The sequence below is a fragment of the Lepidochelys olivacea genome, assembly GCF_965140295.1.
Source record: "Lepidochelys olivacea isolate rLepOli2 genome assembly, chromosome: 6".
NCBI lineage: Eukaryota > Metazoa > Chordata > Testudines > Cheloniidae > Lepidochelys > Lepidochelys olivacea.
The window spans coordinates 100,625,105-100,652,804 of NC_140416.1; the positions used below are offsets into that span (position 1 = coordinate 100,625,105).

The following is a 27,700-nucleotide window of genomic DNA, read 5'->3' on the forward strand; positions in this document are numbered from 1 at the left end:
TCTGTGTTAATGTTAGCTGCTCTTGGATTTTGTAATTTAATTGAAGCCCACTTTATGATGTGGGATCTTAAAATATTTAACAATTATTTCCAACAGTCTGCTTAAAATGTTGTTAAGCACAGGTTTCAGAGTGGTCACTCAATTACAGACCTAAAAGTCGCAATACTACAACAACAAAAAACTTCAAAAACAGAGTTCAACGAGAAACTGCTGAATTTGAGTTAATTTGTAAACTGGACACCATTAAATTAGGCTTGCATAAAGACTGGGAGTGGATGGGTAGTTTTATTTTGTATAAAACGATTTCCCTATGCTAATTTTTTTCCCCCTACTGTTACTCATACCTTGTCAACTGTTGGAAATGGGCCATCCTAATTATCACTACAAAAGGGGTGTGTGTGTATTTTCCCTCCTGCTGCTGATAGCTCACCTTAACTGATTACTCTTGTTATAGTTGGTATGGCAACACCCATTTTTTCGGGGGGGGGGAGAATACATACACACAATCTCTATCTTCCTACTGCATTTTCCACAGCATGCATCTGCTGAAGTGGGTTTTAGCCCACGAAAGCTTATACTCAAATTTGTTAGTCTCTAAGGTGCCACAAGTACTCCTCATTCTTTTTATTAAAAGCACAGTTTGTTTTATTGATATGTGCACTTCAGTGCCCATTTCTTCCATGACATGCTCTCATTTTCACAAAAACAAGGGTCACAGTGTTGACACACCTTCAAGCTGCTTGAACACCAAATAAGGAGTAGCAAAGATTTTTTTCCTTAGAAATCTAAATTTGGATTAGAATTCTTACAAAACTGGTTCCAGCACACTGCCATTCCAACTCAGTAGCATATTATATAGAGCACATCAACAGAGACTAGTGAAATTACACCCAGCAGAGGGAACTGAGAAATTAATCTCCACAGAAAAGCTCCAAGGAGATGGGAATCTGGGATTGATTCTGTTAACCAGAGCTGTTGGTTTATGGGCAAAAAGTCTATATATTTTTTTTTCTTATTTCACTGCACTGGCACTTGCAAAGGTCAAGCTTCACAGCAGGTCTATTTTAGCAAAGGTAGAGCTCCACAGCAAGAACCCTTCTTAGTCTCTCCCTGCTCTTTTAAAATGTAAGAGTTCAAATTCATTGAAGTAATTCATTGGGATGAATTTAGTCTAATAACTTTGTTTAAAGCTGATCTTTCATTAGCACGCTAAAAGGAAAAGGTTATTAAGAATACAGCAAACAGGATTTTTACAGTCAAGACACATTAACTAGCTACAGTTCTCATGTTACCAATGCCATTTAGCTTAATTTTCCAGAGCGTGCTAGTACAAACAACAATATGTAGGAGCTGTTTGTCTAGAATTTCCACCCACATGGTACTAGGTGTTTTGTTCTGCATCATTGTATAAGCAGTCATGGATGAATGTAATCCAGATCTAAGGAAAAATGGCCACTCTTCTCTCCCACACCCCATGGTGCAACTGATCATTTATCTAATTAATCTGTAATTAATTTCTTTTTCTTCTTCCTCCTCTTTGCTTGTTGTTTTGATATGGTGCTCAGAGCAGATTCTGAATTGCTCACTGGTGAATGAGGGAGTAGTAGCTTTCCAGATTGTGTTGGATATTTAGTCTTCAGAAGGACTTTAAATACTGGTTGTGATAACAAATGTTTCAGCTGTTTTTTCATTCCCTTCAGCATCTTTTGCTTCTGACTCTCTTCTTGCTCATTCAATCGTCCTCCTTGGGGGACAAACCAAAGACAGAATAAGGCTTTATCATGACAGTTAAACAATCTTTTGTACTTCTAAATATAGCAGCCATAAAGATCCAAATCATCTCTCTTCTGCCCCCCTTTAGGGCTCTTAATGTAGCCACCCTGCTTTCCATGGATTTGTGCTTGGGGGTTATCACACCTCCTCTCCATTTTGGGTACCAGCAAGCCAATGAAATTGAGGAGAGAATCTTGACTTCTGAATTGTTTAAGTTTCAATGGGCTGCCCAATTATGAACAGAATAATGGGAAGAAGGATGGTCTAAGTGGTTAAGATGCTAGCCCAGGACTCGAGTGCTGGGTCCAGTTCCCAGCTCTGCCAGACTTCCTGTCTGACTTTAGGCAAGCCACTTAGTTACCATTTGCCCCATATGCAAAATGGGGATGATGGCACTCCCCTACCTCAGAGGGGTGTTGGGGGCAGATGCATCCGATGAAGTGAGCTGTAGCTCACGAAAGCTTATGCTCAGATAAATTTGTTAGTCTCTAGGGTGCCACAAGTACTCCTTTTCTTTTAGCTATGTAGTGACACTCATGCTACAGTCAGTTTAAGCCAAAGATACTCTGCCAACAGCCCTTTGACAGTGCCTCATATTGACTGGGGAGAAGTCGGTCAAAATCAACCACCACCACATGGGGATTTTTAAATTAAATCCAAGAACAGACACATGCATTTAAGGTTTTAATGTTAAGGTGTTTAAAAAAAAAAACAAATGACCAAAGCAGCACAGAGCTGTGTGAACATAGCTAGAGCTGGTAGAAAAATGAGACTTTTACTGCTGAAAATTTCAACTTTCCATCAAAAAACTGAAAATTTTTAGTCAAAAACCATGAAGTTTTCTGTGTTTGGGTTTTTGATGAGGTTTTCCCCAGAAAGCAGGCACTTTCCATGATTTTTCTCTGTGGAAACCCAATTTTCTGTCCCCCCCGTCCACCCACCCCCCCAAAATGCTGACAATTTTTAACTAATCTTAATTATTGCAGAATAACTACTCTTCTTAGTTGTTTGGTTAGGCATTCTGTCTTTGGCCCAGATCGCTCCATCCGTACCTCCTGGTGTACTGTTGTATAAAATATACAGGGAGAGTTGTGTCCTGCTGCTTGATTACAGGAAAGAGCAGGAAATAGATTCTACACAGTCATAGGGGGGTACAGGGTTACAGAAGCCATCACACTGTCATAGAACAGATGAAACTCTTGCAGGACCTGCTGGGACAGCATGTTCAATTAGGCTAAGCTAGCTGACAGGAGCTCCTGACTTCTTAGCCCAGACCCCTCAGTAATGTGTCAGAAGTGTCACATCTCTCTACCTAAGCTTCCCATCTGTGAAAGTCATTAGCCCAATCTACCCACCTTACAGAGGGGCTGTGAGGATTAGTGCTAATACAGTTTTAAGTGGTATCATCCCACACTCTCCCCTTGACTCCCCTCAGGGTTGAGATATTTCTTCCAGTATGGTTGGACATATGCTAGACACAGTTGCATCTGCAGGGGATGGGGGGGGGGGGGGAGGCAGTGAGCCAAGCATACTTGTGAGCAGTTCTACTTGCCTATAAGGACATCATCATCAAGATCAATTTCAAGAGCCTCCGCAGCTTGCTGGAACCAAGAGTTGTGCTGTTTTGCCCGGCTGTTGTAATATTCCACCTTTTCAATCTGCCTTGCTAAATTCACCCGCTCCTGCCACAAAAGCACAGCAATACGTCAGAGAGGAATGTGGGATGGCTGTAGAATCAGCACTTGACAGCATGTGTTAGAACACAGTTAGTGTGCTAATCTTGCAAAGGCAAGGACAAAAACAATCAGAGAAATACATGAAAGAGGCTTTGTCTCCAGCAAGCGATTTACTGTCACAGACAGACGTCGTGTTTGTATGACGTCTAGAACAATGACTCAGATGACTCAGACTTCTAGGCACTATGGTAACACAAATCATAATTCTCAAGTAATGCACAAATGAACACTAACTCTTAGTCTATCTTAGGGAGTGGTGGGGCCATGAATATCAGGACACTCTTCAGAAGTTAGGAACAAATCAAAAGTCCATTTGCCATTAGTTCCCAACGCAGGTATTAAATAGTACAGTTAACTTACATAACTAAGACTAGATAGAAAATTGTCACTGTTATTGAATAAAATGTAACAGAACAATAAGATTCCCTGCCCAGCTTGCAGACAGTAGTGACTGCAAAAAAGACTGTACAGCGTGCAGGACACGCTGACTGAACTACTACAACTTTACTGAATAGCAAGATGCTACAGTATCTCAGCATCAGACAGCACTGCTGGATGATCAGGGGCTAGGACACTTATGAAATCACAGAGGCAAAATTAAGCTTGAAATCATTAATTAACTGCAATCAACCATTTGTCCTCAGCTCATTACTGGAACCTTTAAATAGCTTTTTATTATTTCCATATAACTTCTTGAGTCCTCTACTTGTCCCTCCATCATTAGTGCTTTGCTAGAGTCCTATCAAGTCTCTTTTGTGCCCAGAGGTTTAGGATTGTTTATAAAATTCAGACAGGACCTAGCTCTTTTTTCATCTTTAGATCCCAATGCTTTTCCCTTGGAGGAAAAGGTCAGTATCACTATCCCAATTTTACAGATGGGGAAGCTGAGGCACGGGGGTGGTGGTGGTAAGTGACATGCCCAAGATCACCCAGCAGGCCACTTACAGACCTGAGCATTGACCCCTGGTATCCTGAGTCCCAGTCCAGTGCCCTATCCAGTAGGTTACACTGCCTTTGTAGATAAAAAAAAATTCAAGGGAAGCCATCTCGAGTCAAAGGTGCAAGATAGTGATGGGAGAGATGATAAGAACCAACACTGGCAGTTCCAGCTCTGTTACCAGGACCAGAATAACATTTAATATGGGGTGAGCAACTCTCCCAAACTACACAGACTTCCTGCTGGCCCCCACTTCCAAGCATTTAAACACTCATTTTGGTAATCAACATCAGTGGCTTTCACCTCATAACATGCCACTTTAAATACACAATCATGAGAACAATCATGCTCAGTAGTGAGTGGTGGGTTAGGCACAATAGCTGAAGCCATGACTGTCTGAAATGTAGCACATACTCCAACTCAAGCCTACTGGCACTTATGAGTAAAACATTCCATGCAGGGAAAGAAGAGGAAGAGTGGAGGAGACAGATGGTGGATATACCTACCATCCAGCAGTCTGTAGGTTACAGACTGTGAAGTGCTATATAAGCATTAAGTATTACTCTGGAAAGAAAAGCAGAAGCAAACTCATTTCAGAAGCCACACACCAAAGAAAAACTCTTGAGACAAGAACGTTTTTGCCTCACTAGTAATCAAAGAGCTTTTGAGAGGACTGGTTTTTCTGGACATGTTTTAAAGGAGAAAAAACCTGTAGAAACAATTCTGCTTTCTCCTTCCTCTCCTAAAAAGGCTGCATCTAGCAACCCAACCTGCAAGTAGCCTGTAATACGTGGAAGTTCCTGGGTGTCCCATGAGAGCAGTACTGCTGTAGCTGTTGGGCTAGCCCAAGTGCCTAGCCCTGGTGGTGTATATGCCAGTCCAGATACTAGGGTAGGAGGAGCATTCACCACATCAACTGAAAAATTGCTTCTTTTTCTCCCATTCTTTTGGGTTGTACAAAGGTCAGCCCCTCCACTGCCGGCCAACTGTCATGCCAGTGTTACAGACAAGCATTATTCTTGTGCCATCACAGCTATTAGAGAATCCTGATGGAGTATGAAGCCACCAAAGCTTAGGGACGGAAGGTGTGGTGAAAGACTTTATTTTATTTTTTTATTGTTTTGCAAAACCTTGCCATTATTTATTATTCCACCCTTCAAGATACACAAAACTTATGTTGTTGTTCAGTAACACAAACAACAGCTCAAAAATGGCATTTGTCAGTCTCTATCAGGGTTCAGTGGTAGCTGTAACATTTGCCAGCATTGTCTGTACTGGGATATTCCAGCAGAGGGTGACCTCAGACTGTGGAAGGGCTGGATGTTGTGGGACCTAAAAGGGGTAGTTAGATATGGTCTAGCAGAATGACCACAGTACTGGGATATAGGAAGCCCAAGTTCCATTTCCTATTCTGCTACTAACTCACTGTATGATTTTGAATAAATCACTTGATTTACTGTTGCCTCAGTTTCCCCATCCATAAAAGAGGGATAATGATACATGCTCACCTCTGTAAAGCATTTCAAGATCTATATATGAGAAATTATACATAATTACACAGAAGTATTAACATTTAACACAGTGAACATTTAAAAAAATCTGTTTGTGTGATGAATGCCTTCCTTAATAGAAGCATTCAGCACATTGCTATTGAAGATGAAAGTTGATTAATTTTGTTTTCAACTCACCTTTTGAAACTCAGACTTATTCTGAAACCTTAATAAAATGTGAAGGGTGTTTCATTAAACATAATACACAAGCAATCACTTGTATTGAAAATGTTTTTTTACCTTGATAGCAAACATGCATTTTGTTTCAACTGGGAAAAATGGAAGCTCTTCATTTTTCTCCAATGTCTTATAAATCTTCCTAAAATTTATCATATCATCAGGGCCGATCAACAGCAAGCTAAGGCCTTCGTTGGCAGCTCGAGCTGTTCTACCGCTTCTGTGCACATAAATCTCAGAAGTGCGTGGAACCTGCAAAAAATCTATAGTTAAAGGGCTCCCATAAATCAAGAGTGTATATGAAAGGTAAGGAAATGCTTGCAACATTCAGACTCAGAGATGACAAGCAGGTGTCTGATAAATTGCTTTCATAACATGAACCTTGTTGATAAAGAAAGGAAGTGATTAAGGCACAGAGGTGGGATTCCAGGGACATGTTCTAGACCCAGCTCTGACAGTGACGGCTTGCACAACTTTTGGTGAATCACTCCTATTCCCTGAGCCTGTTTCCCTATGCACAAAGCAAGGCAAAATGATACCCAACCTCAGACATGTTATGAGGTGGGGTCATCTGACTCCTCTGAAGTGGGACCCTGATGCCTAAGTTCAGAGTGTAAATGGGAAAGTGAGAAGAGCCATAGCCATACAGGTAACTTCTTGTACACAAAACTGTCTGTAAACGGCACCCTGACACTTGTGATGGTCACTCTAGAAATGGGTATAATTTATCTTTGTAAAGCTTTCTGAGATCCTTTTAATGCAGAGGGCTATAGAAGCATTAAATACTTGAGGCTTAATTTCTATACTTCTTTACTAGGGACTGAGAAGCACTGTTTTATATTGTAGCCAGGTTTTAGATCAATGAGACCCTGGTTCAAAAAGCAGGCAATAGAAGCTTCAAAAGATTTTTATAACCTGGTAATGGATGACATGCTGCACGTTAGGAATATCCAGACCACGAGCTGCAACATCTGTTGTCAAAAGGACACAGCTGAAATAGAGAAAGTTGGGATACATGTTATTCATTAAACATAAACCTGTAATGTAAACCAGATGCCAGTAAACACGCAGTGTGAATGACCCAAAATTTTGCCAAAAGAATTTGAAGAGCATGCTCATTTTATAACATCTGCTAGGAATATGCCATCTATTTGGAAGTCAAGAAATTGACACCTAAACACCTGATCTAGGGCAATCTTGAAATGTGAAATATTGAAAGGAAAAGAAATAATGTAATTTGTTACTGACTGTGGACCATACACTACTCCCAATGAGGTCAATGGCAAAGCTATCATTAACTTCAATCCTAGCACTAGTGTGCCTTGCTATTCTTTTATTCTCTTCCTATTTCACCAAAGTCAGTGTGAAAAGACCTATTTGATCATTTAATCCAACTTTCTGGCAGTGCAAGTCTGCTCATCCTACAAAACATTTTGCAGCGCTTTGTCCAGTCTAGGTTTAAACGTCTCATTAATTTAATATGATTTTCTACTAATACTGCTGATTCTTTTGAAAAGGTACATGATACGGCTATGACAGCTTTTGCTAGTATGAACACTGCAATGCAGGTTGCAAAACTATTCCTCCTTTATAGACTTCTGTGTTCAAACACTCTGAATTTTCTGAACATAATTCCTTTTGGACTGAAAATTCTTATACTGAATTGCACTTGAGGAAATTGCATTTAGCCAGTTCTGAACTACAAAAGGGTGGGGAAAAAAATACAGTATTTTGAATTCTGACCACTAAATTTTTTTTCATGCAAATATGTCAAACAGATGCATTTTCAAGCAAGCCATTTCACATGTAAATAATCCATAACAAGGGTTAGGGCCTCTGTAAGGATTGATGATAACTGTGTTTTGTTTTGTTTTTAAATGCTACAGGCAACTGAAAAATCATTCACAAGCATTCTCAGTAGGAATCGGCTAAGATTTTAACAAAAGCTCTGTTTTATGATAATGCATTGCATAGCTTACAGTTATAGGGCTCAATACAGTGGGGTAGTTTGGTGAAATTCCTTGACCATTGCTATACAGATGAGACTAGACGATCTAAGGGTCCCTTTTGGCTTTAATAATCTATGAAACTCTGCTCGGTCTGTCATAAACCAAGGATAGTATTGATAGGATGTTCTCCAGCAGGGATGTTTTTATCAAAAGTTTCACTGAAAATACGCACACAAGAGTATGAATTTTGTACTAGTGAAAGGTGCTCAGGTACAAACCCTGGAGACAGAGGCCATCAACTTGAGCATAGGTCAGTCTGGGCAACAGCAATGTGAGCTTCCCCACACAGCTCCTACCTCAATGTCTTCATGTGTGATTCAATCTTTGGCTTCTCTGCCTGAGTCTGTCTACCAGGTTGCCAATCAATTCCAGCTTTGTAGGCATTTTGTTGTTATGGAGATGAACTGAGACAGTCACCTCATATCACAAAGGCCACTGAACAGCCAGCAGATGGTAACAATTTTCAGTTATTACCCCAGCCTGGATTAGATTTGAACTGGTGACCTAGAAGTTGTCAAGAGCTGTGTCCTACAGCCAATCCCTTGAACTAGCCATCATCTCCCCCCACACTCTCCTCCTGTAGTCAACCATTTTTCCTTTTCACACACAGTTTTCCCACAACAGAACAATCAACTTACTTCTCTCTCTCAGCAAACCTTTCCAGGTTTTTTAACCTTTGCTTCTGGTGCATGTTTGCATGCAGAGGCAGGGGGTTACAATCCAGGATTGTGAGGAGCGCACTAAGGCGTTTTATGCAGTCTATACTGTTTGCAAAGACCATGGTTCTTCCTGGGTACTGAAGCAAAAAATAATAGAGGTGATAATCTTTGTCATCCATGTCACAGTGGATCCTGGTTTCGGTCAGAGTCTCTACAGTGCTCTCTTTTCTTGTTAAGTCTATCACTTTAGGTTTGCCCCTTATCCCCACTTTTTCCATTAGCATTTCCAGTTTGGTTTTCTGATCTATTTTTTTAGCATATTTCTTTTGTAAAACTCTTGTGGGAGCCTGATGGACCAAAGTCAGTGTGGCAGAAAACACAAAAGTCTGACGTCGAGGGTTATATTGTGAATCATTTAACATTTCGAGCAACTGAGAGAGTTCTAAGAAATGTCCCCTTTCGACCATTCGGTCTGCTTCGTCAATCACAAGGCACCTGTTGGACACAAGACAGGTACAGTATAGAAGCACAGTGGTTACTTCAGATAAATAGAAATATATTACACTTCAAAAGAACCTTTCTTGCTTTTCCCCATGTAAAACATAAAGGAGGCTAGTATGCATGGGTAATTACAGCAGCTGTTTCTGTTCCTCTCTGAATGGTCAAGGTTCAAAGGCAACAATTAGTTTTTTGCTAATGCGGTTGACATCCCCCATTCTCAATATAATGAATATGAACTTTAATGAGATCTTCTAGCAAAGACATAAGTGCTCCTGCACAGTCAACATTAGTTAATCAGTAAGTAATTAAGCACGTTTGGTGATACTGGATAGTCTTTTCCAAGGATATTAATTCTGAGTAGTTAAGACTAAAAGCCACCTTTACCTGAGCTGCCGGAGATTTGAGAGATGTGAGTGTTTCTCTTTAATTAGCTCCCATAGACGACCTGGGGTTGCAATTACAATTTCTGGCTTCTGGTTCAATACTCGTTCCTGTTTCTGAGCAGCCATTCCACCAACCAGAATTGCAGTTTGAATGCCTAAAACACAAAAGGTTGCATGATGTAAAGACCATGAAGGATTAAGTTTACTTTAGTTACTTCCTGCTGGAAAATATTCTCCACATTTTAGGAAGGAAAACAGACATATTCCATACTATACTGCAGCTTTGGGAAATTATTTAAGAAGTCTTTATCTAGACTGTAAGTTCATTTGGCCAGGTATTGTCTCCTCCTCTTCTCTGTACAACATTAAGCATTACAGTGAAATGCTGATTATAGAAAGAGGCCGAAAGTAAAAGGATACCTCTTGAATTGCACTTGCCTTAAAACAGCAGGAATGATTATTTATATACTAGATAGTTAATACACGTTTTCTTCAGGTTACAAATGCCCACGTAGGAAGGCAACCCACCACTCTTCCTCAGGGTCTAAGCTTTGACATTCTTCCATTCAGAATTAGATATGTTAATATGTCTAATGGGTAAGCAGTCCCTTACACTGTCAGGAGGTCTGCACATAATGAATAAAGTTGAGGGAGGCATGTCTTGCACCTGGATTATGAACTGCCCATTTTAGCAACCAGCCAGTGGAAGTTGTTGACAACTAAAAGTGGCCAGACTAAGCATATGAAGACTTGCTCAAAATCAGTTTAAGCTGACAGGGAAGGACAACACTGGGAGGGATTTTCCTTCCTGCCTCCAAATGCTTTTGCAGCAGTAGCACACACTGGTTGTTAAAACCACCCCAGTCTACTCTGACTACATAGCAACTGTCTCTCACTGGGGTGCAAAGCTGCATTAGCTTTTAACAGAACTGTACTTCCACAAATCGATGTGGTGTTTTAAGGGTAAGAGTTAAAATTAGCCTTCCTTTCAATTACAGGATAGAGGCCAAAGGAACATGTTTTAAAGAAAATACTCCATGCTGCATGCATTCTGGAAGAATAGCAGTATTACTCTAGTCTAATGAATACATAATCATTAATATTAGGAAGGAAAGGTAATTTTTGCTACTTGATCCTCCCTGTCTTACCTCAACTCATTCACATAAGAGTTGTGTGAGCTTCTAATATGTAAAGGAGATGAGGAGGTTTATAATATGCTTTAGTCAAACAGATTATTGGTCTCAAAGCAAGGGGTAACTGGGTGAAAATCTATGGTATGTGTTCTACAGGATTCAAACTAAATGATCTAATGGTTCCTTTGGGCCTTAAAAATCTATGTCATTTCCATGTTGATATATTTAACCCATATCATCAGAAAGTGGTACTTGGGTATCTGTGGCAATGTGACCACTGATTTTAGTGCAGATTTTGTATTTCTAAGTCAACAGTGATAGTAAACATTTGTAGGTGGAAGTTATACTGCACAGCTTTAGGCAACACATTAATGGTAACTTTGCACTTCTACAGTGCTTCCCATCCAAGAATCTCAAATCACATTTCAAACATTCATGCATTAAGCTTCCTAACACCCCTTCCAAGATAAAGGAAGTATCTCCATTTTATGAAGAGGAAACTGAGGTGCACACACAGTCAATAGCAAAGGCTGGAATTAGACCCCAGCTCTCTTGCCTCTGTCTCTCCTACCTGTAAATTTGGCCACGGCATCAATATGATGTTTTACTTGTACAGCTAGTTCCCTTGTGGGAGTCAGCACCAGCCCTAAAAGAGGTCTGTTTTTATTCAAGTCAGCAGCACGTTTGTTGGCACCAAAATCAAATTCTACATTTTCCAGCACCTTCACGCAACCTATTGTGCAAGATTCATCTACATCATCATCACCCCGACTATCTTCATCCTGCTTAGGGTTTAGGTGCTTAGGGTTTGTTTCATTATCACTTTCCCATTCTGGTTTGTCTTCATCATCACAGAGAGGCTCTTCAGTAGCATTGTTGCTTCTGCTTTTTGATTCTTGCCACCGTAGCACAGAGTGGATCATTGGAATTGCAAATGCGAGTGTTTTCCCACTTCCTAAAAGCACCAAACAACAACACAGAAACACAAGCATTACAACTGTTTGCAAAGCAGCAGCAGCCAACTGCAGTTACTAAAGTAAATTAAAAATTACTCTTATTTTATTTATTTCTACGGTATAAGTGCACTTTTTTGATTCTATGAAATTAGAAGTCAAGTCACAGCACCTTGGTTTAAATTCCTATAATAGTGACCTCAAGTAGATACTTTTTGGATGGAGCAGGTATTTTTCCAAGCCCCAGATGGGCAGGCAGAATATACATTTGCTAGGAAAGTAGTTTTAAAAAATTGCAATAGCAGCCAAGGTCTTTTTAAAGAACCGTATACCCTAAAGGAGAATACCATGCCCTAATTGGCTGCTCTGATCAATGTTCTCCAATTAAAGGAATAGCAAATGAGGCCAAGGACAAACTGAAAGCTATTTAAAGGATTAATTTCTATTTTTTCATTATGTGATTTTGCTTATTAACTGAGAAACTAAATGTAACCATTATTTCACTTTTTGTAATAAAAAGACCAATCAATCACTTGACTTAACACAGAGCACAAACTAAGGGGGAAAGATGGAAAAGTGCTCCACTAAATATAATTTCAGGGTTCAACTGTAGATTCACTCATGGCTGGGGCAGCAAACCTTAATAGTATCTGATATGTAAAGGTCATCTCTAGGGGATGCTTTGGCCAAAAACTGAACCTCTTTAGGGGACCAAAAAAATTAAACAAAACTGTTCATCTAGAGATCCTTTTGTAGCTCTTCGCAGTCTGCCTGGCACTTAATTATCTTGAGTAGTTTTGTATCATCTGCAAATTTTGCCACCTCACTGTTTACACCTTTTTCCAGATCATTTATGAATACGTTGAATAGTACTGGTCCCAGTACAGACCCCTGGGGGACACCACTATTTACCTCTTTCCATTCTGAAAACTGACCATTTATTCCTTCCCTTTGTTTCCGATCTTTAAACCAGTTACTGATCCTGGAGAGCACCTTCCCTCTTATCCCAAAACAGCTTACTTTGCTTAAGAGCCTTTGATGAGGGACCTTGTCAAAGGCCTTCTGAAATTCTAAGTACATTATGTCCACTGGATCCCCCTTGTCCACGTTTGTTGACCCCCCTCAAAGAATCCTAGTAGATTGGTGAGGCATGATTTCCCTTTACAAAAACCATGTTGATTCTTCCCCAACAAGTCATGTTCATTTATGTGTCTGATGATTCTGTGCCCCAGAACTCCCCACAGCTGATCTCCCTGTGGATATACCTGGCTAACCAATCCCTGCAAGTTCCCTTATGCTGCTGCCAGTAAGGGAAACAGATCAGTGTCTCATCAATCCCTTTCTTCCCTCAGGCCCAACCTTAGCATACTGGATGCTTCAGAGGCAAGCAAATTCCTACTCCATGCACAATACACCAGACCCAATACGTACCAATATGTATAGGTCAACATTGGGAATGGGATAACTAGACTGGAAGTATTACTGGCTGTTCTGCTATGGCAAAGACACAGTGTTCTTCAGGGACAAATTCTGCTCTCATTTACACCTTTGCAACCCCATTGGTTTCAATTGGATTGTATGGGTGTCTAATTATGGCCTACTCTTTAAGAATAATTCAAAATAAGCCTTGTTGATAAGCATGGATGGGGAAGAAGTGGAGGATTTAAAGCTTTGCATGTAGTACTTGTGAACAGGCATAGTATGTAACATAAATGCACTACATTTAATCTTTTCTACATCATAACTATGCATAGTAAACACACCCATTCAATGTGCTGAAGCTTATATGCTCTTCACACCGTTACTGCAATTGTGACAATACACTGCGTGTTTTAAAAGGGAGAACGGGAGATTCAGTGTGCTAATAGAATGGATTTGTACCTGTTTCTGCAGCACCAAGAACATCCATATTATCTCTGATTGCAGAAGGCAGGGCTAATGCTTGAATAGGAGTTGGAGCACTAAATCCTAGATAGCTCAAGGCCTGCAGAACCGGCTTAGGAACAAAGAGGTCTTTCCATGCAGACACATCTGTTTTTTGATCAGATGAGGCAGACAGAACTCCTGTGGTCCAATTTTTAACCTTTTTAGAAGACTTTGCTGGTAGAGGAGCTTTCTCAGATGGAAACACTTTCTTTTTCACTTTCTTTTTTTTCTTTTTCTTCGAAGTTTTTTCTGTGGTTGTGGTGCCTCCTGATTCACATTCATCTTCCTCATAACCACACAACTTGATAGTGTCTTTAGGCTTGTCCTCCTGATCAATTACCATTTCATCTTGCTCCACTTTAAGGTTATAATTTTTACTTGCCCTTGTTCCCAGCTCTTTCTCTTTCTTTCTCTTTTTTTTCTGGATGGTAGAATCTTCTTCCTCCTCTTCAGAAACACTATCAGATTTTCTCTTCTTTTCTTTTTCTTTTCCAATTTTGGAAGAATTCACCAATTTATAATCTGTAAGCTCCTCAAAACACACTAAATCTCCAAGCTGCTCATCAGCAAACAGATTTGGGTCAATTTCTATGGGTTTCCATTTTCCTACTACTTTGATACCCTTTTGTTTCAATTTAAAAGAAGTCTTAAACTTATTTCTTGTCTTCATGATTATCTAAAAAAAATCGGAAAATAAACCATTGTAAGCCACCAGAACAAAACAGTGACAGTCAAGTTAACATACCCATAAACGCTGGAGTGCATTTGTGTAAATCTGATAGGCTATGTCTGTTGCAGCTAACTGCAGTTTGTCTCTGGATTCTAGCCTATTAGCCTTATTGACTGACTTTCACTGTGCTGGATTGGGCCCTCTGTTTGGTTTCTGCACTTTTAAAAACACTTGCAACTCTAACCTCACACAGCTATTTGAGAAATGAATTTTAATTACTTAAATTGCATTTGAAATGACAGGCCTATTTTAAATTATTTGTCAGGCTCCTGTTGAAAAATGGATGAGATAGCTAAGCAATATCAAAGCCCCGATGCCAGACTGTCAAACCAGCTTCTGTTGTGCTTCTTTTTATTAATTTGACATTTTTAGAATTTAGTGCTGAAAACTCTTCTGAGGGTCACACAAAATGGAAAGTAGGCTGCAGCCTGATATTGGGGTTCCTCTACTGCTGTTTCATAAATAACATCCTTTTTACTAGAATGCTGTTCATTTACGGTAGGCTCATTTATGACCACAGTTAACTATTTGAATTTTTTATGTCCCCTTGAGATAAAGTGATTTATCTCACTAAAACAGCATACTGGGCAGGACACTATGCTCTACTTTAAAGAGAGAATCCTGTACCCCTCCCTTCCAGTTCCTCTGAAGAGCTGCCTTTCCTTTAGCAAAATGGAGTGGGGGTACTCTGAACACACGGCAACCGGATCTAGTTATTGAAATGAGAGCTGCATAATTTGTGGAGGATTCCTTCCCTTCTCCAACTCTCAGAAAGTACCCCACACACACACTACAAAATAAGCATGTATGTGAGCAGTTTCCCCTTGTGTATGTGCTTAAGTTTTATTGCTGGTTTTGAAAGTTTGACCCTCAACATCTTGATCTAGAGGGCAACTACTGCACCATTATATTATTAGAAAGTATGTACCAGTTAAATGCTAAGTTCAACTATACTGTATGTTGGTTAGATCACTGAGGTGATGAAGAATGGCTTTGGAACGTGAAAAGTCACTGGGTAATGCTTTTATTTAGGGGATAGAGAGGCAAAAAGATCTGGGAAGCTGGCAGGTGGAAGGAAGCACTGGGCAGCATTGGAGGCAGCCAACGGCTGTTGCGTTGGCATCTTCCCACAGGGTAGATCTGAGCACGGCTTCTGCCCTGCTTTAACTATATAATTTGAGGAAGTGTCAGAGCCCCTGGTGTGAATGCCCCCGTATAAACGTGTTCACACTATAGCGTTGTACCCCTTTAACTGTGTCCACTGCCACGCCAATGTACAGGGGGAAGCATTGGCTGGAGACAAAAACAGGACAGCACTGCACGCTACACACGCCCGCCCCAGGCGCTGATCTGCCGCTAGGGAGAAGTCGCTACTCACAGCGGTCACTCAGGCTGCTTCTCAGGGCGCCGGACAACAGCAGCTCAGCGCCCACCGGCCTGAGGGCGAGCGGTGGGTCCCCCCCTCTCGGCGATGGGGGCTGGGCGCAGGAGCCGAACGCGGGCAGATTTAGAAGGGGGAGGGGCGGCGGCGTGAAGGAGCCGGGCGAACGGCCTCCTCGCGTGGGGAGCTGGGCAGTGCCCACGAGCCCGCCCGCCGGGAAGGGAGCAGGGCTGCCCTTTACCCCCCGCCTGCCGGGCTGGGCATCCCCTGGGGTCCCGGCGTCCCCCGGCCCGCTCTCCCCACCAGGCCGGACGCCCTCACGCCTGCGTCTCCCTCCGGCTTCTGGGCCCGTTCTCTTCTCCCCGCCCCCCCCCGAACGCCGCAGGCAGGTCGGAGCAGGAGCGGCTGCCACCGGCCGTGCCCTAAGCCTCGCCCCAGCTGCCTCCCGCGACCCCGAGCGGGCCCTCACCGTCACCGCCACCGCCTGCTGCTGCTACTCTCCGCTGCAGGAGCCCGTCGCGCTCTACCACGTGAGGACACAGCCGGGCGCGGCCATGACAGCCGTGACGTCACTGCCCTGCGCCCGCCCCGCTTCAAGCCGGCGTGGGGGGGGGGAGTTCGCAGCCTGGTGAGGGTGTCTGGGCCAGGCCGCGGGGTTGGGCCTGGTGAGGGTGTCCGGGCCAGGCCGCGGGGTTGAAGGGAACTGGGCATGCGCCAGGGGAGAGACAAGGAGGATGAGGTGATATATTTTATTGGGCCAGCTTCAGTTGGGGGTGGGTACAAGCGTTTGATCTGCCCAGGGCTCATCTGTAGGTCTGGAGAAGGACCTTGGCCTGTGTGTTACAACTTGTGGTTATGAGCCATGAAACCAGCATCTTGCTTGAGTTCATGATTTTTAGTGTCCAACAGAGTTATGAATTTAAGTTCCTAGTTTTGCCTTTTGGAAGTGATGTGTAGGTTTGCAGACCACAGTTTGAGAACCTCTGCAATAGAAGACATTTTTGTGTGTGTCTGTATTGTTACAAAAAGAACAGGAGGACTTGTGGCACCTTAGAGACTAACCAATTTATTTGAGCATAAGCTTTCGTGAGCTACAACTCACTTGAGCTGTAGCTCATGAAAGCTCATGCTCAAATAAATTGGTTAGTCTCTAAGGTGCCACAAGTCCTCCTGTTCTTTTTGCGAATACAGACTAACACGGCTGTTACTCTGAAACCTGTATTGTTACAGATACACTTGCTGACATTTATTTTTAAATAAATTACCAAAATAATTGAAATTGGTGTGATTATATAGTGTTATTTTGACATAAATTCTGCACACAATATTTTAAAATTCTGCAAAATTTTTAAATTTTTGGCATGGAATTTTTAATTTTTGGCGCAGAATTCTCCCAGGAGTATTTACTCCAAAGATATCCACAGAGCAGTGGACTGAGATTCTCAATGTCCACCAAGAATGTAGTTACACAGCTCCTATTAACTTCAGTGGGGACTGTGTGACTAAACCCTTTAGTCAGCTATGACAGTCTCAACTGGGAGGCTTGGACCAAATAATGCTTTGTCCGAAGCAATGAAGAGCTGGTGCAAAGCCTGAACTTGAGTTGAATGTGTGATCTAATGACGCCAACCATAAAGAAATAGGGTTGAGGATAAGAGTAGAATAAGGGGTCTGGAGAAGTAGCAGGGAAGAAGGGTTCAGGTTGCCTACTTTGCCAGCTGCCAGTGTGGAAAAATATTATCTTGGTAGTAGATGACGTCTTATGCATGCTGATTAATGAATGTGTAGGCAGCCAGTTGTTGGAAAAACACTCTAGTAGTGACTGTAGGGCAGGTCAGTTTACAGGCTATGTACATTGGTAGGAAAGTCTTTGTGATTCAATAATTTCTAGTTTCAGAGATGCTGTCTACAAGGCATATCCATCTACAGTGAACAAACATACGGATTATAACAATTACAGAACACTTGTGCTGACCTCTTCTGTTCTTACGTGAATGCTCTCATATTACCTACGTTCTCAGGGTGAGATTTCCAGTCATTCATCATTTAGTTAATTTCATTCATACTTGATGGGTATAAATGTAGATGAGGATTATTTACACACCACCTTTGAAGTTTAGCTCTTTTTGAATTATTGTTTACATAGGGGTGGGAAAACTTAGTGCAGCTGGTTAAATATTTTTTCTACATCATCATAACTCAAACAGCTGATGGCATTTTGTAGAGAGGGATCAGTTGTAAAATTTGGACACATTTAAAAAAAAACGGGAGACGAAGAATGAGGGGAAGTTTGAGATCTGAAGTATTGATTCAGCTTATCTTCAGTTTAAATATAAATATCTTCAGTAAAGAAGTGTGACAAGAAAAAATTATGAAAGTATATTGATTTTTTTTTTAAACTTGCCTGTTATCTTTGAAAGTATTTCCCAGTATGATGGTCTATGTAGTAGGAGGAGAGCCTGAGACATATGCCCTTGTAGTAGAGGCCTGGCATGAGGCAGGACCTGCTCACAGAATTTGGCAAGAACAGGGCTGATATTGAAGAAATATATATTCCTAAGAAGTGCTAGTCACAGAGTGCTCATGCAAACACATCCCAATATTAAATGGTATCAGAACATCCCAATATCAACGATGGTACAAAAACATTACCCAAGGATAACAGAAACACACTGACGCCTCCTAAAAGATAAGGCCAGGATGACAGTACATAGTAGAGATGTTTTCATTGAACCAACATGTACAAAATGATGGGTAATAACTAGCAATGGCAGGGGGAAGTAACTAACTAACTATGTCAAAGAGGCAGTACTAACTTGTTTGTATGGGGGTATAAAAATGTATTTCAGAGGGAGTATCTTGTCAGGGCTTGTCTGGGAGGAATGGAAAGTCCCACCATTCACTGAGCTGATCCATTGTTATGGGCACACATGTATTAGTGGTCCTGTAAAGCCTACAGGATAATAGTACCATGCTTTGTCAACAATAAACCTGCCTGCGTGCCTTCGTCCCTTAACGGGTCTTGTGGTCATTGGGTGGTTTGCTTGAGGTCTGCTGTGCCAGCTGTCTGTGCAGGGCTGGGGTGGCACACAGTGGGAACACACCCATGCAGCCAAACCTCTATCAACATTTAACCACAGTCTAAGAGAGAGGCTATTGTGTAGTCTTGTAGTAACAGGACAAATGGGGGAGAGGGTAGAGAGAAACAAAGAAGAACATTTTACCCAGGTTATCATTTAACTATGGCATACCCGTAAGCCTCTGCACCACACCACATGTAAACTTAAGGCAGTTGTAAGAGGGGTGGTTTGTTTTTTTCAGCTGACACCCCAAAGTTGCAGTTTTCTCCCTCAGGATATGATTTAATGCAATCGCTGGGAAATTAGAAGAAATGTGGTAGTGTAGGCACACCATAGTCTCCAATTCAGGAAAGCGTGTAGACATGTGCTTAACTTTTAACCATGTTCTTATGTTTTCCTGAATCAAGGCCTTAGATACTGTGGTGGTAGGTGCTATGTAACTACCTAAAATAATCTGCAGGATACAAGCCACTGTCTTCACTTAAAGTTTCCAGTCCAGTGGAGAGAATAGGCCAGTGCAAGGACAGTACAGGTTTTCCCGCACCACTTAGCAAACATGCCTTGATCTAGATCTGAAGAGAACGCCCCTGAGTAGGAAAGGACACTTCGGACTCCGTCCCTATTCAGTCGTTTGGCTTTTCCACTGAGATCGCCAACAAGACTGCTGGTTAATTTTAGTTGTGATGATGGAATTTGTGATGGGGCACCTGCTTACTGAGTTGAGGCCACCAAATTACTTCTCATAGTTGGAGAGTAACAGTTGCTGTTCACTATCAATTTAGGTGAGAATGAAAAGGAAATATACCATTTAAACAACCATTTAAACAGCTTGCAATTCAGTCTGGCTTATTTTTAGTAATAAAGCTAAACTGGGGGCAAGAAAAAGACACCCCTTTTTCTGATCAGGTACAGTCTGCATCTGTCAAAAGCCTGTGAGCACCTAAGGTGCTGTCTGCATAAATAGGAAGTAGCTCTGATGCAGTACTGCAATACAGCAGAGAAAGCCATATGCAAATCTGTTTATCTTTGGTATTTTTATTATGTAAGAAGCTTTTCAAAACCCACAGTGTGTGTGCGTGTGTGTATAATATTTAAAAAACCTTCCATCCACCATTAAGAAAGCATGCATAAAGGGCTCTTTGGATCTAGTATCTAACATCAGCAATACTATGAGTGTAAATGTCACCAGAACCGCTCCTGCAACGACAGCCGTGTTATTTGCGCTTACTTTTCTATTACTCAGTTCTTTACCTATTGTGCTGCATTTAAAAGAGTGTCATGGACAAAGTAACATGATTTGAAGAAATAACTGTAGATGAAAAGCATACCACAGAGGTCACAGTGTGCTATTTTCTCCCCTATGTGATCAAGTGCTCTTTGCAGGTTGGCAAGGAAAAAGTACGTATAAATTCTCTGTTATAATAATAGAAGATTTTTAGTTCTACTTGAAGATTGGCAGATGGTCGGAACAGCTTCTTTTGCTATGAGACATGCAGACAGATAGAAAACAGGAGGTTTCTGGGTGGGAGAGACCCGGGCTAGAAAGTGAAGCACAATTATTGCAACGATTGTGATTATTTCCTCTCAGCGGTGTCTGCAGGTGCTTGTTGGCTATAGTTAGAGGACTAGAATACTAGAGGATTATTTTGAATACATAGTGGCAAAGGGCAGAAGTAAGAGAGGCAAACTCAGTATCTCAAGGACATTTCCAGTTCCAGGGAATCATTATTGGGTTAGTGGATTTGCAATTGCACAAGGGGATTGATTTCAACTGGTTTCCTACAGAATAAAAGGATGATGTGTCAAATTCTGCTTGGCTTGCTCACAGGAGTAACCTAATTGGAGACAATGGAAGTCTTCGAGTATGCCAGGTGAACAGGGTTTGACCTGATGGCAGTAGGCCTTAATTCTGCAAACCTTATACATATGGGACAGTCCTTACTCACAAGTGTAGTTACACTAAACTGGGAACTTCTTGGTGGCTTACACATAAATGCAAAGGGGTAGCAGGTGAGGAAGCAGGGGCCCAAATATGATGAAGCTCCTCATGAGGAGGGTTGACTCCAATAGGACTACATTCATTTATAAGGAACACTTGGGCAATTAATGGTTGCAGTGTTGCTCTATTGTTTTATTAAAAGGTATCCCTATAGTTTCTGTGAGATCAGATTCAGAGGGATACCTTCATTAGTTCACAATCTTCTAATTTTAAAGACACAGAATTGGTGTATTTAACTTGGTCACATTTTACACTCCTGAACTTCCTATTATGGCAGCAAATGAGAGAGATGAACTGATGAGCCAAATCATCAACTGACACTGCTAACAGGAATCATAGGCCTGGAAAGGATCTCAAGAGGTCATCTAGTCCAGTCCCCTGCATTCATGGCAGGGCTAAGTATTATCTAGGCCATCCCTGGCAGATGTTTGTCTAACCTGCTCTTAAAAATCTCCATGATGGAGGTTCCACAACCTCCCTAGGCAATTTATTCCTGTGCTTAACCACCCTGACAGGAAGTTTTTTTCCTAATGTCCAAACCTAAACCTCCCTTGCTGAAATTTAAGCCCATTGCTTCTTGTCCTATTTTCAGAGGTTAAGAACAATTTTTCTCCTTCCTTTTTGTAACAACCTTTTATGTACTTGAAAACTGTTATGTCCCCTCTCAAGTCTTCTCTTTTCCAGACTAAAAAAGCCCAATATTTTCAATCTTCCTTCATATGTCATGATTTTTAGACCTTTAATCATTTTTGTTGCTCTTCTCTGGACTTTCTCCAGTTTGTCCACATCTTTCCTGAAATGTGGCACCCGGAACTGGACACAGTATTCCAGTTGAGGCCTAATCAGCACAGTGTAGAGCAGAAGAATTACTTCTCATGTCTTGCTTACAACACTTCTGCTAATACATCCCAGAATGATGTTCACTTTTTTTGCAACAATGCTTTTTTTTGTTACACTGTTGACCCATATTTAGATTGTGGTCCACTATGACTCCCAGATCCCTTTCCGCAGTATTCCTTCCTAGGCAACCATTTCCCATTTTGTATGTGTGCAACTGCTTATTCCTTCCTAAGTGGAACACTTTGCATTTGTCCTTATTGAATTTCATCCTGTTTGCTTCAGACCATTTTTCCAGTTTGTCCAGATCATTTTGAATTATAATCCTGTCCTCCAAAGCCCTTGCAACCCTTCCCAGCTTGGTATTATACGCAAACTTTATAAATGTACTCTCTATGCCATTATCTAAATCATTGAAGATATTGAACAGAACCGGACCCAGAACTGATCCCTGCTGTACCCCACTCATTATGCCCTTCCAGGATGACTGTGAACCATTGATGGCTACTCTCGGGAACAGTTTTCCAACCAGTTTTGCACCCATCTTCTAGTAGCGCCGTCTAGGTTTCATTTACCTAGTTTGTTTATGAGAAGGTCATGCGAGACACTATCAAAAGCTTTACTAAAGTCAAGATATACCACATCTACTGCTTCCCCCCATCCACAAGGCTTGTTATCCTGTCAAAGAAAGCTATCAGGTTGGTTTGACAAGATTTGTTCTTGACAAATCCATGCTGACTTATCACCTTATTATTTTGTAGCTGTTTGCAAATTGATTGCTCCATTATCTTTCCAGGTATAGAAGTTAAGCTGACTGGTCTGTAACTCCCTGGGTTGTCCTTATTTCCCTTTTTATAGATTGGCACTATATTTGCCCTCTTCCAATCTTCTGGAATCTCTCCAGTTTTCTATGACTTTTCAAAGATAATCGCTAATGGCTCAGATATCTCCTCAGTCAGCTCCTTGAGTATTCTAGGATGCATTTCATCAGGCCCTGGTGTCTTGAAGACATCTTACTTGTCTAAGTCATTTTTAACCTGTTCTTTCCCTATTTTAGCCTCTGATCCTACCTCATTTTCACTGGCATTCACTGTGTTAGACATCCAATCACCCCCAAACTTCTTGGTGGGGAAAAAAAAAGTCATTTAACACCTCTGCCATTTTCACATTTTCTGTTATTTCCCCCCCTCCCCCATTGAGTAACAGGCCTAACCTGTCCTTGGTCTTCCTCTTGCTTCTAATTTGTAGAATGTATTTGTAGAATGTTTTCTTGTTACCCTTTATGTCTCTAGCTAGTTTGATCTCATTTTGTGCCTTGGCCTTTCTAATTTTGTTCCTACATACTTGTGTTATGTGTTAGGAAGGTGACAAGTAAAAAGACAATCATGCTACAACATTATCAGCATTTTGACTCCATAAAATGATATATTTAAACACTAGGGTATGACTGTTTTCAAGGAACCTAGGACTGAGAGTCACTTTTTACCCCCTGCCGTTAGCCTTGCCCATGTGGCTGGGTGTTGGCTCACTAACACCACCAGCCTGTCAGCCACTCAAGCACTCTCTGGGCTATGCCAGTCGTGTCTTCGCTTTTCAGGGTAACAGTATGTGCACTCCAGTCTGAATCTCTTTGAAGCATTCCCCTGTGATATCCAGCCAGACACTGGCTACTCACAGAAGTCCCAAATTCTCTGCCCCCATGTCACCGGGGCCACTGCTGCCCCTCTTTTCAAACATGCACTGCTACACCCAGTCCCAGTCAAGGAGGTTTATTCTTCTATAACAAAGGTTAACAAAGACACAGAAGGCAGTCTTAAGTCAGTGCCTGGCCCTCAGGTTTCAGGACCACCCTTCCCAGGGCTCTATGGCTCTCTGGCTCTCCAGTTCCTGGCAGCATCTTTTCCTCCTCCAGTTCTGCTCCCGTCTTGGAGCCACAACCATGGGGTTGCTTCCTTGAGCTCCAGTGACCCACCAGAGGAGTTAGCTAGACTCCACTGTAGCCTCTTGACCAGGGAGCAGCCTGCTTCAGTTCTTCCTCCCCTCAGCTGCCTACTACTTTAGAGGCCCAGGTGTAGCCCAGCTGTCTTTAATTAGCTGGATTAGGCTCACCAGCTCCAGGGAACCTGGGCTCATCTATCCACAGGCACCAGCTACCCTGTGACACCCCAGAGTAGCAGTGTACCCCAATTTACTAGTTCTACCTTAAATCACTTCTCTTGTATAACACACAGCATTTGTGGGCACTTGTAATAAAACAAAAGTACGTTTATTTAAGAAAGAATAAAGATGCAAGTAGAAACAAGAGAGAGTGGTGGAAACAAATAATTACAATATAAAACAAACTCCTAAAACGCAAACTAGGGCATAGGCTTATTAATTGTTACCTTTCAATCGAATGAAGTAGGTTTTCCTCCCCAGAGTTCAGTCTGTTGCAATGCTGGCTGGTTTTACAGGAACCAGGATCCAAAGTTTCATGAGAATATCCCTGCTCCATAGTATGTTTCCTCAGTGAATGGTCCAGAATGCCTCTCCCCATTCTGCTATACTGAAACAATCTATTGTGTCTAGTCATAGGCCTGGTCTACACTGGGGGGGGGAGAATGGATCTAAGATACGCAACTTCAGCTACGAGAATAGCGTAGCTGAAGTCGACTTATCTTAGATCAATTTAGAATCACTTATTTCATGTCCTCGCGGCGCGGGATTGATGGCCACCGCTCCCCCGTTGACTCCGCTTCCGCCTCTCACTGTGGTGGAGTTCCGGAGTTGACGGCAGAGCGATTGGGGATCGATTTATCGCGTCTACACTAGATGCGATAAATCGATCCCTGATAGATCGATCAGTACCCACCAATCCGGCGAGTGGTGTAGACATGGCCATAGACAGGGCAATCCCTTTCCTGTTGTAAAGTTCCTTTTTGCCTCCAAATAGTTTGATTGTTTGCAGTTGTCTCATAGTTTTTCATTGATAGTCCAGGAATGGAGCAAGGGTAGACCACTGAGCCTTGCCTTATATCACAGGTTAACCAGGGAGGGGTTACTCCCTATTCCATCCTGCTTGAATCTGCCATTTGCTGAGACATAACCTCTGGTGACCAACTTTTACTCCAACGTCATAAAGCATATGTTCAATATAGTTACATTATTCCTTAAGGATTACCCTGCACATACATCTCACACTGTCTGACTCTTGATAAGTTATAAGCTTTCTGTAGGTACTTTACATGTTAACCTTTATGGATAAATGCCCTCCAAGATGAGTTTGTGTCGTGAGTTTTTCAGGTCTGAGACAAGAGTTGTTTGCAAAAAAACAGGATCCTTTGCCAAGGGGTCTCTGTGTCACAAACGGTATTATTAAATATTTGTATTTTGGCAAAGTACAGAGACCCTGATCAGAACTGGGGCACTGTTGTGATAGATGCTGCTGTAAAAATACTGGGGTAAGGCACTATCTCTCTCTCTGCTTGTGTAACATCTATCCCAACAGGGCCCCTATCCTGACTGTGGCTTTGGGTGGTACAACAAGATAATGGTACAATTATTATTTTACATTAGTTAATAATACTGTTGTGAGGTTCAAATAGAACATTTTTAGGGCAAAACCACTGTTAATGCTGTTTTATCTTGTTCTGAAATTGTTATTAATGCACAGTGAACCCATGTTTAAAAATGCTCAAAATTAAAAGGAAATTTTGAAACAAAAAGTCACCTTGAATTGAAAAATTGTTGAAATGAAACTCGTGATTTTTTTTCTGAATTTGTTTTTAAGTTTCTTTTCCAACCAAAACAATTCTACAAAACCGACACAAATTCATGAAATATTAGTATCACCAAAACTTCGAGTTTTTGCTGAAAAAAGTTTGGGTTGAAATATTTTGCCCAGCTTTACCTGGAACCTTTTATTGACACTAAAACTTTGGGTTCAGTCCTTCTCTCACAGAAATGGCTTAGTATGACACGGAGGCTGATTGGTGCCAACTAGCAAAGAGTTCACTGCAACTCCTAACAGGCCTGACATACTCTCTACCCTAGATGTGGGCAAACTTTTTGGCCTGAGGGTCACATCTGGGTATGGAAATTGTATAGCGGGCCATGAATGCTCACGAAATTGGGGTTCGGGTGCAGGTGGGTGAGGTCTCTGGCTGGGGGTGTGAGCTCTGGGATGGGGCCAGAAATGAGTTCAGGGTGCAGGCTGGGGCAGAGGGTTGGGGTGGGGGGGTGAGGGCTCTGGCTGGGGGTGCGGGCTCTGGGGAGGGGCTGCGGATGAGAGGTTTGGGGTGCAAGAGGGTGCTCTGGGCTGGAATTGAGGGGTTCGCAGGGTGGGAGGGGCTCATGGGTGCAGACTTCGGGCGGCACTTACCTCAAGCAACTCCCGGAAGCAGTGGCATGTCCCCTCTCCGGCTCCTACATGGAGGCATGGCCAGGCGGCTCTGCCCCGTCGCAGGCACCTCCCCTTCAGCTCCCATTGGCCACAGTTCCCAGCCAATGGGAGCTGCGAGGGCACCGTGCAGAGCCCCCTGGCTGTCCCTACACGTAGGAGCTGGAGCGGGGACATACTGCTGCTTTTGGGAGCAGCACGGAGCCACAGCACGTACGCGTGGAGTGGCCCCCCGGCCCCATCCCTGCTTCCTGGCTGGAGCGTGGGAGCGGGACAAGCCCCAGACCCTGCTCCCCAGCGGGAGCTTGAGGGCCAAATTAAATTGGCTGGCGGGCCAGATATGGTCCGTGGGCCATAGTTTACCAACCCGTGCTCTACACCTAGCACACTGGTTTCATGATATTTATTTACAAATGATGTCATGTAAGGTCTTTAATAAAAGTTTATGCCATACTTTCTGATCATCATAATCAGTGCAAGTTATATGCATGGATGATATGTAAGGAGTTGTGTATGTGTATTGAAGATATGTTTTAAAGTCTGTGTCCAAGGCAGAGCTGATAAACGGGTTTTGGGTAAGAAAAAGGACGTTGATTCACATGTCTCTCTGTCAGCCATGTAATAAGCATTGCAAGCCAACACAATGGAAACTCCATCTACATATATAGTCAACTGTAAAGGAGCACTCGGGAAAAACAAGCTTCAGAGGCTAGTGTGGCCATGTGCAAAGACAGTGAACTTGGGGATATAGTTAGAGGGCAAGGAGACACCCCTTTATTTTGGACTGAGGAAAGGAAACAGACAGCATATTTATATTCATGAAAATGGGATCCCAACCAGCCGTGGCTGGAAGCACTGCAAAGGACATTTGGGGTGAGATAAGCTTCTTTAGACAGATGGTTAGCCTATTAATGGTTACATTTAGTCTCTGGGAATTGTATTATGATTTTGTTTTATTTGCAACCCTTCTGTTTCCATTATCCTTACTCACTGTCTCTCAAATCTTAATCTTTGATATTAAACTTACTGTTGTTTTCACTATAAACATCTCTCAGTGCTGTAATGTTATGTGTGAACTGACCCTGAGCGGAATCAAACAAGCTGGCTATTCCTTTGGGCACAGTATACCTGATATTACTGTGAGCGTTCGGTGGATAAGAGACTGAATGCTACAGGGGGATGCTTAAAAGAGGCGTGGGGGCTGAGGTACACCTGTTGCTAATCTGCAAGGCAAAGTAAGGGCTGGCATAGCCCTGAGGAGATTGTCTGGGAGCTGACACCCCATTAACCACCAGCACCCTCTCTTGTGCTGGAGGCTGAGGATAACAAGGTGATTCACAGTCCTGGGCACCTTGGCAACAGTCACATTTAGATATAATGGAACCTTCATGTGAATCAACCAACCCTGGCTTTGATGTGGCTTCCTTGGTGCATCTCTTGTTTCTTCTCTTTTGTCAGGGAGTTGTATCTATGCTGCTTAGTTTAAACTGAACCACAAGGTGCTAATAAATGATGCTGTACACAGTGAAATCTCTTTGTATTAATCTTAACATTTTCT

At 42.2% G+C, this 27,700-nt stretch overlaps 1 protein-coding gene and 1 long non-coding RNA gene across 5 annotated transcripts in view; one reads left to right on the forward strand and one right to left on the reverse strand.

Moving 5' to 3' along the window:
* Positions 1–16,471, reverse strand: DDX24 (DEAD-box helicase 24). Of its 3 annotated transcripts, none has more exons than XM_084630982.1 (9): positions 16,318–16,471; positions 13,693–14,413; positions 11,430–11,813; positions 9,727–9,880; positions 8,821–9,336; positions 7,089–7,164; positions 6,237–6,425; positions 3,326–3,455; positions 1–1,744 (listed from the first exon to the last, which is right to left on the reverse strand). In XM_084630982.1, the coding sequence occupies exons 2-9, from the start codon at positions 14,405–14,407 to the stop codon at positions 1,500–1,502; spliced, it is 2,409 nt and encodes an 802-aa protein (XP_084487108.1). In that variant the 5' UTR covers positions 14,408–14,413; positions 16,318–16,471; the 3' UTR covers positions 1–1,499. The 3 variants fall into 3 exon arrangements, with proteins under 3 accessions (XP_084487108.1, XP_084487109.1, XP_084487110.1); XM_084630983.1 differs by having other exon boundaries at positions 16,324–16,435; XM_084630984.1 differs by lacking the exon at positions 16,318–16,471 and adding an exon at positions 15,846–15,971.
* The window catches only part of LOC311522083, a 12,331-nt gene continuing 421 nt past the window's right edge, over positions 15,791–27,700 (forward strand). The window contains exons 1-2 of one of the 2 annotated variants that reach the window (XR_014712053.1): positions 15,791–15,917; positions 17,740–17,870. This is a non-coding gene — a long non-coding RNA (uncharacterized lncRNA). Of the gene's footprint in view, positions 15,918–16,484; positions 16,588–17,739; positions 17,871–27,700 lie in introns of those variants that run through there. The other variant, XR_014712054.1, reaches the window with a different exon arrangement.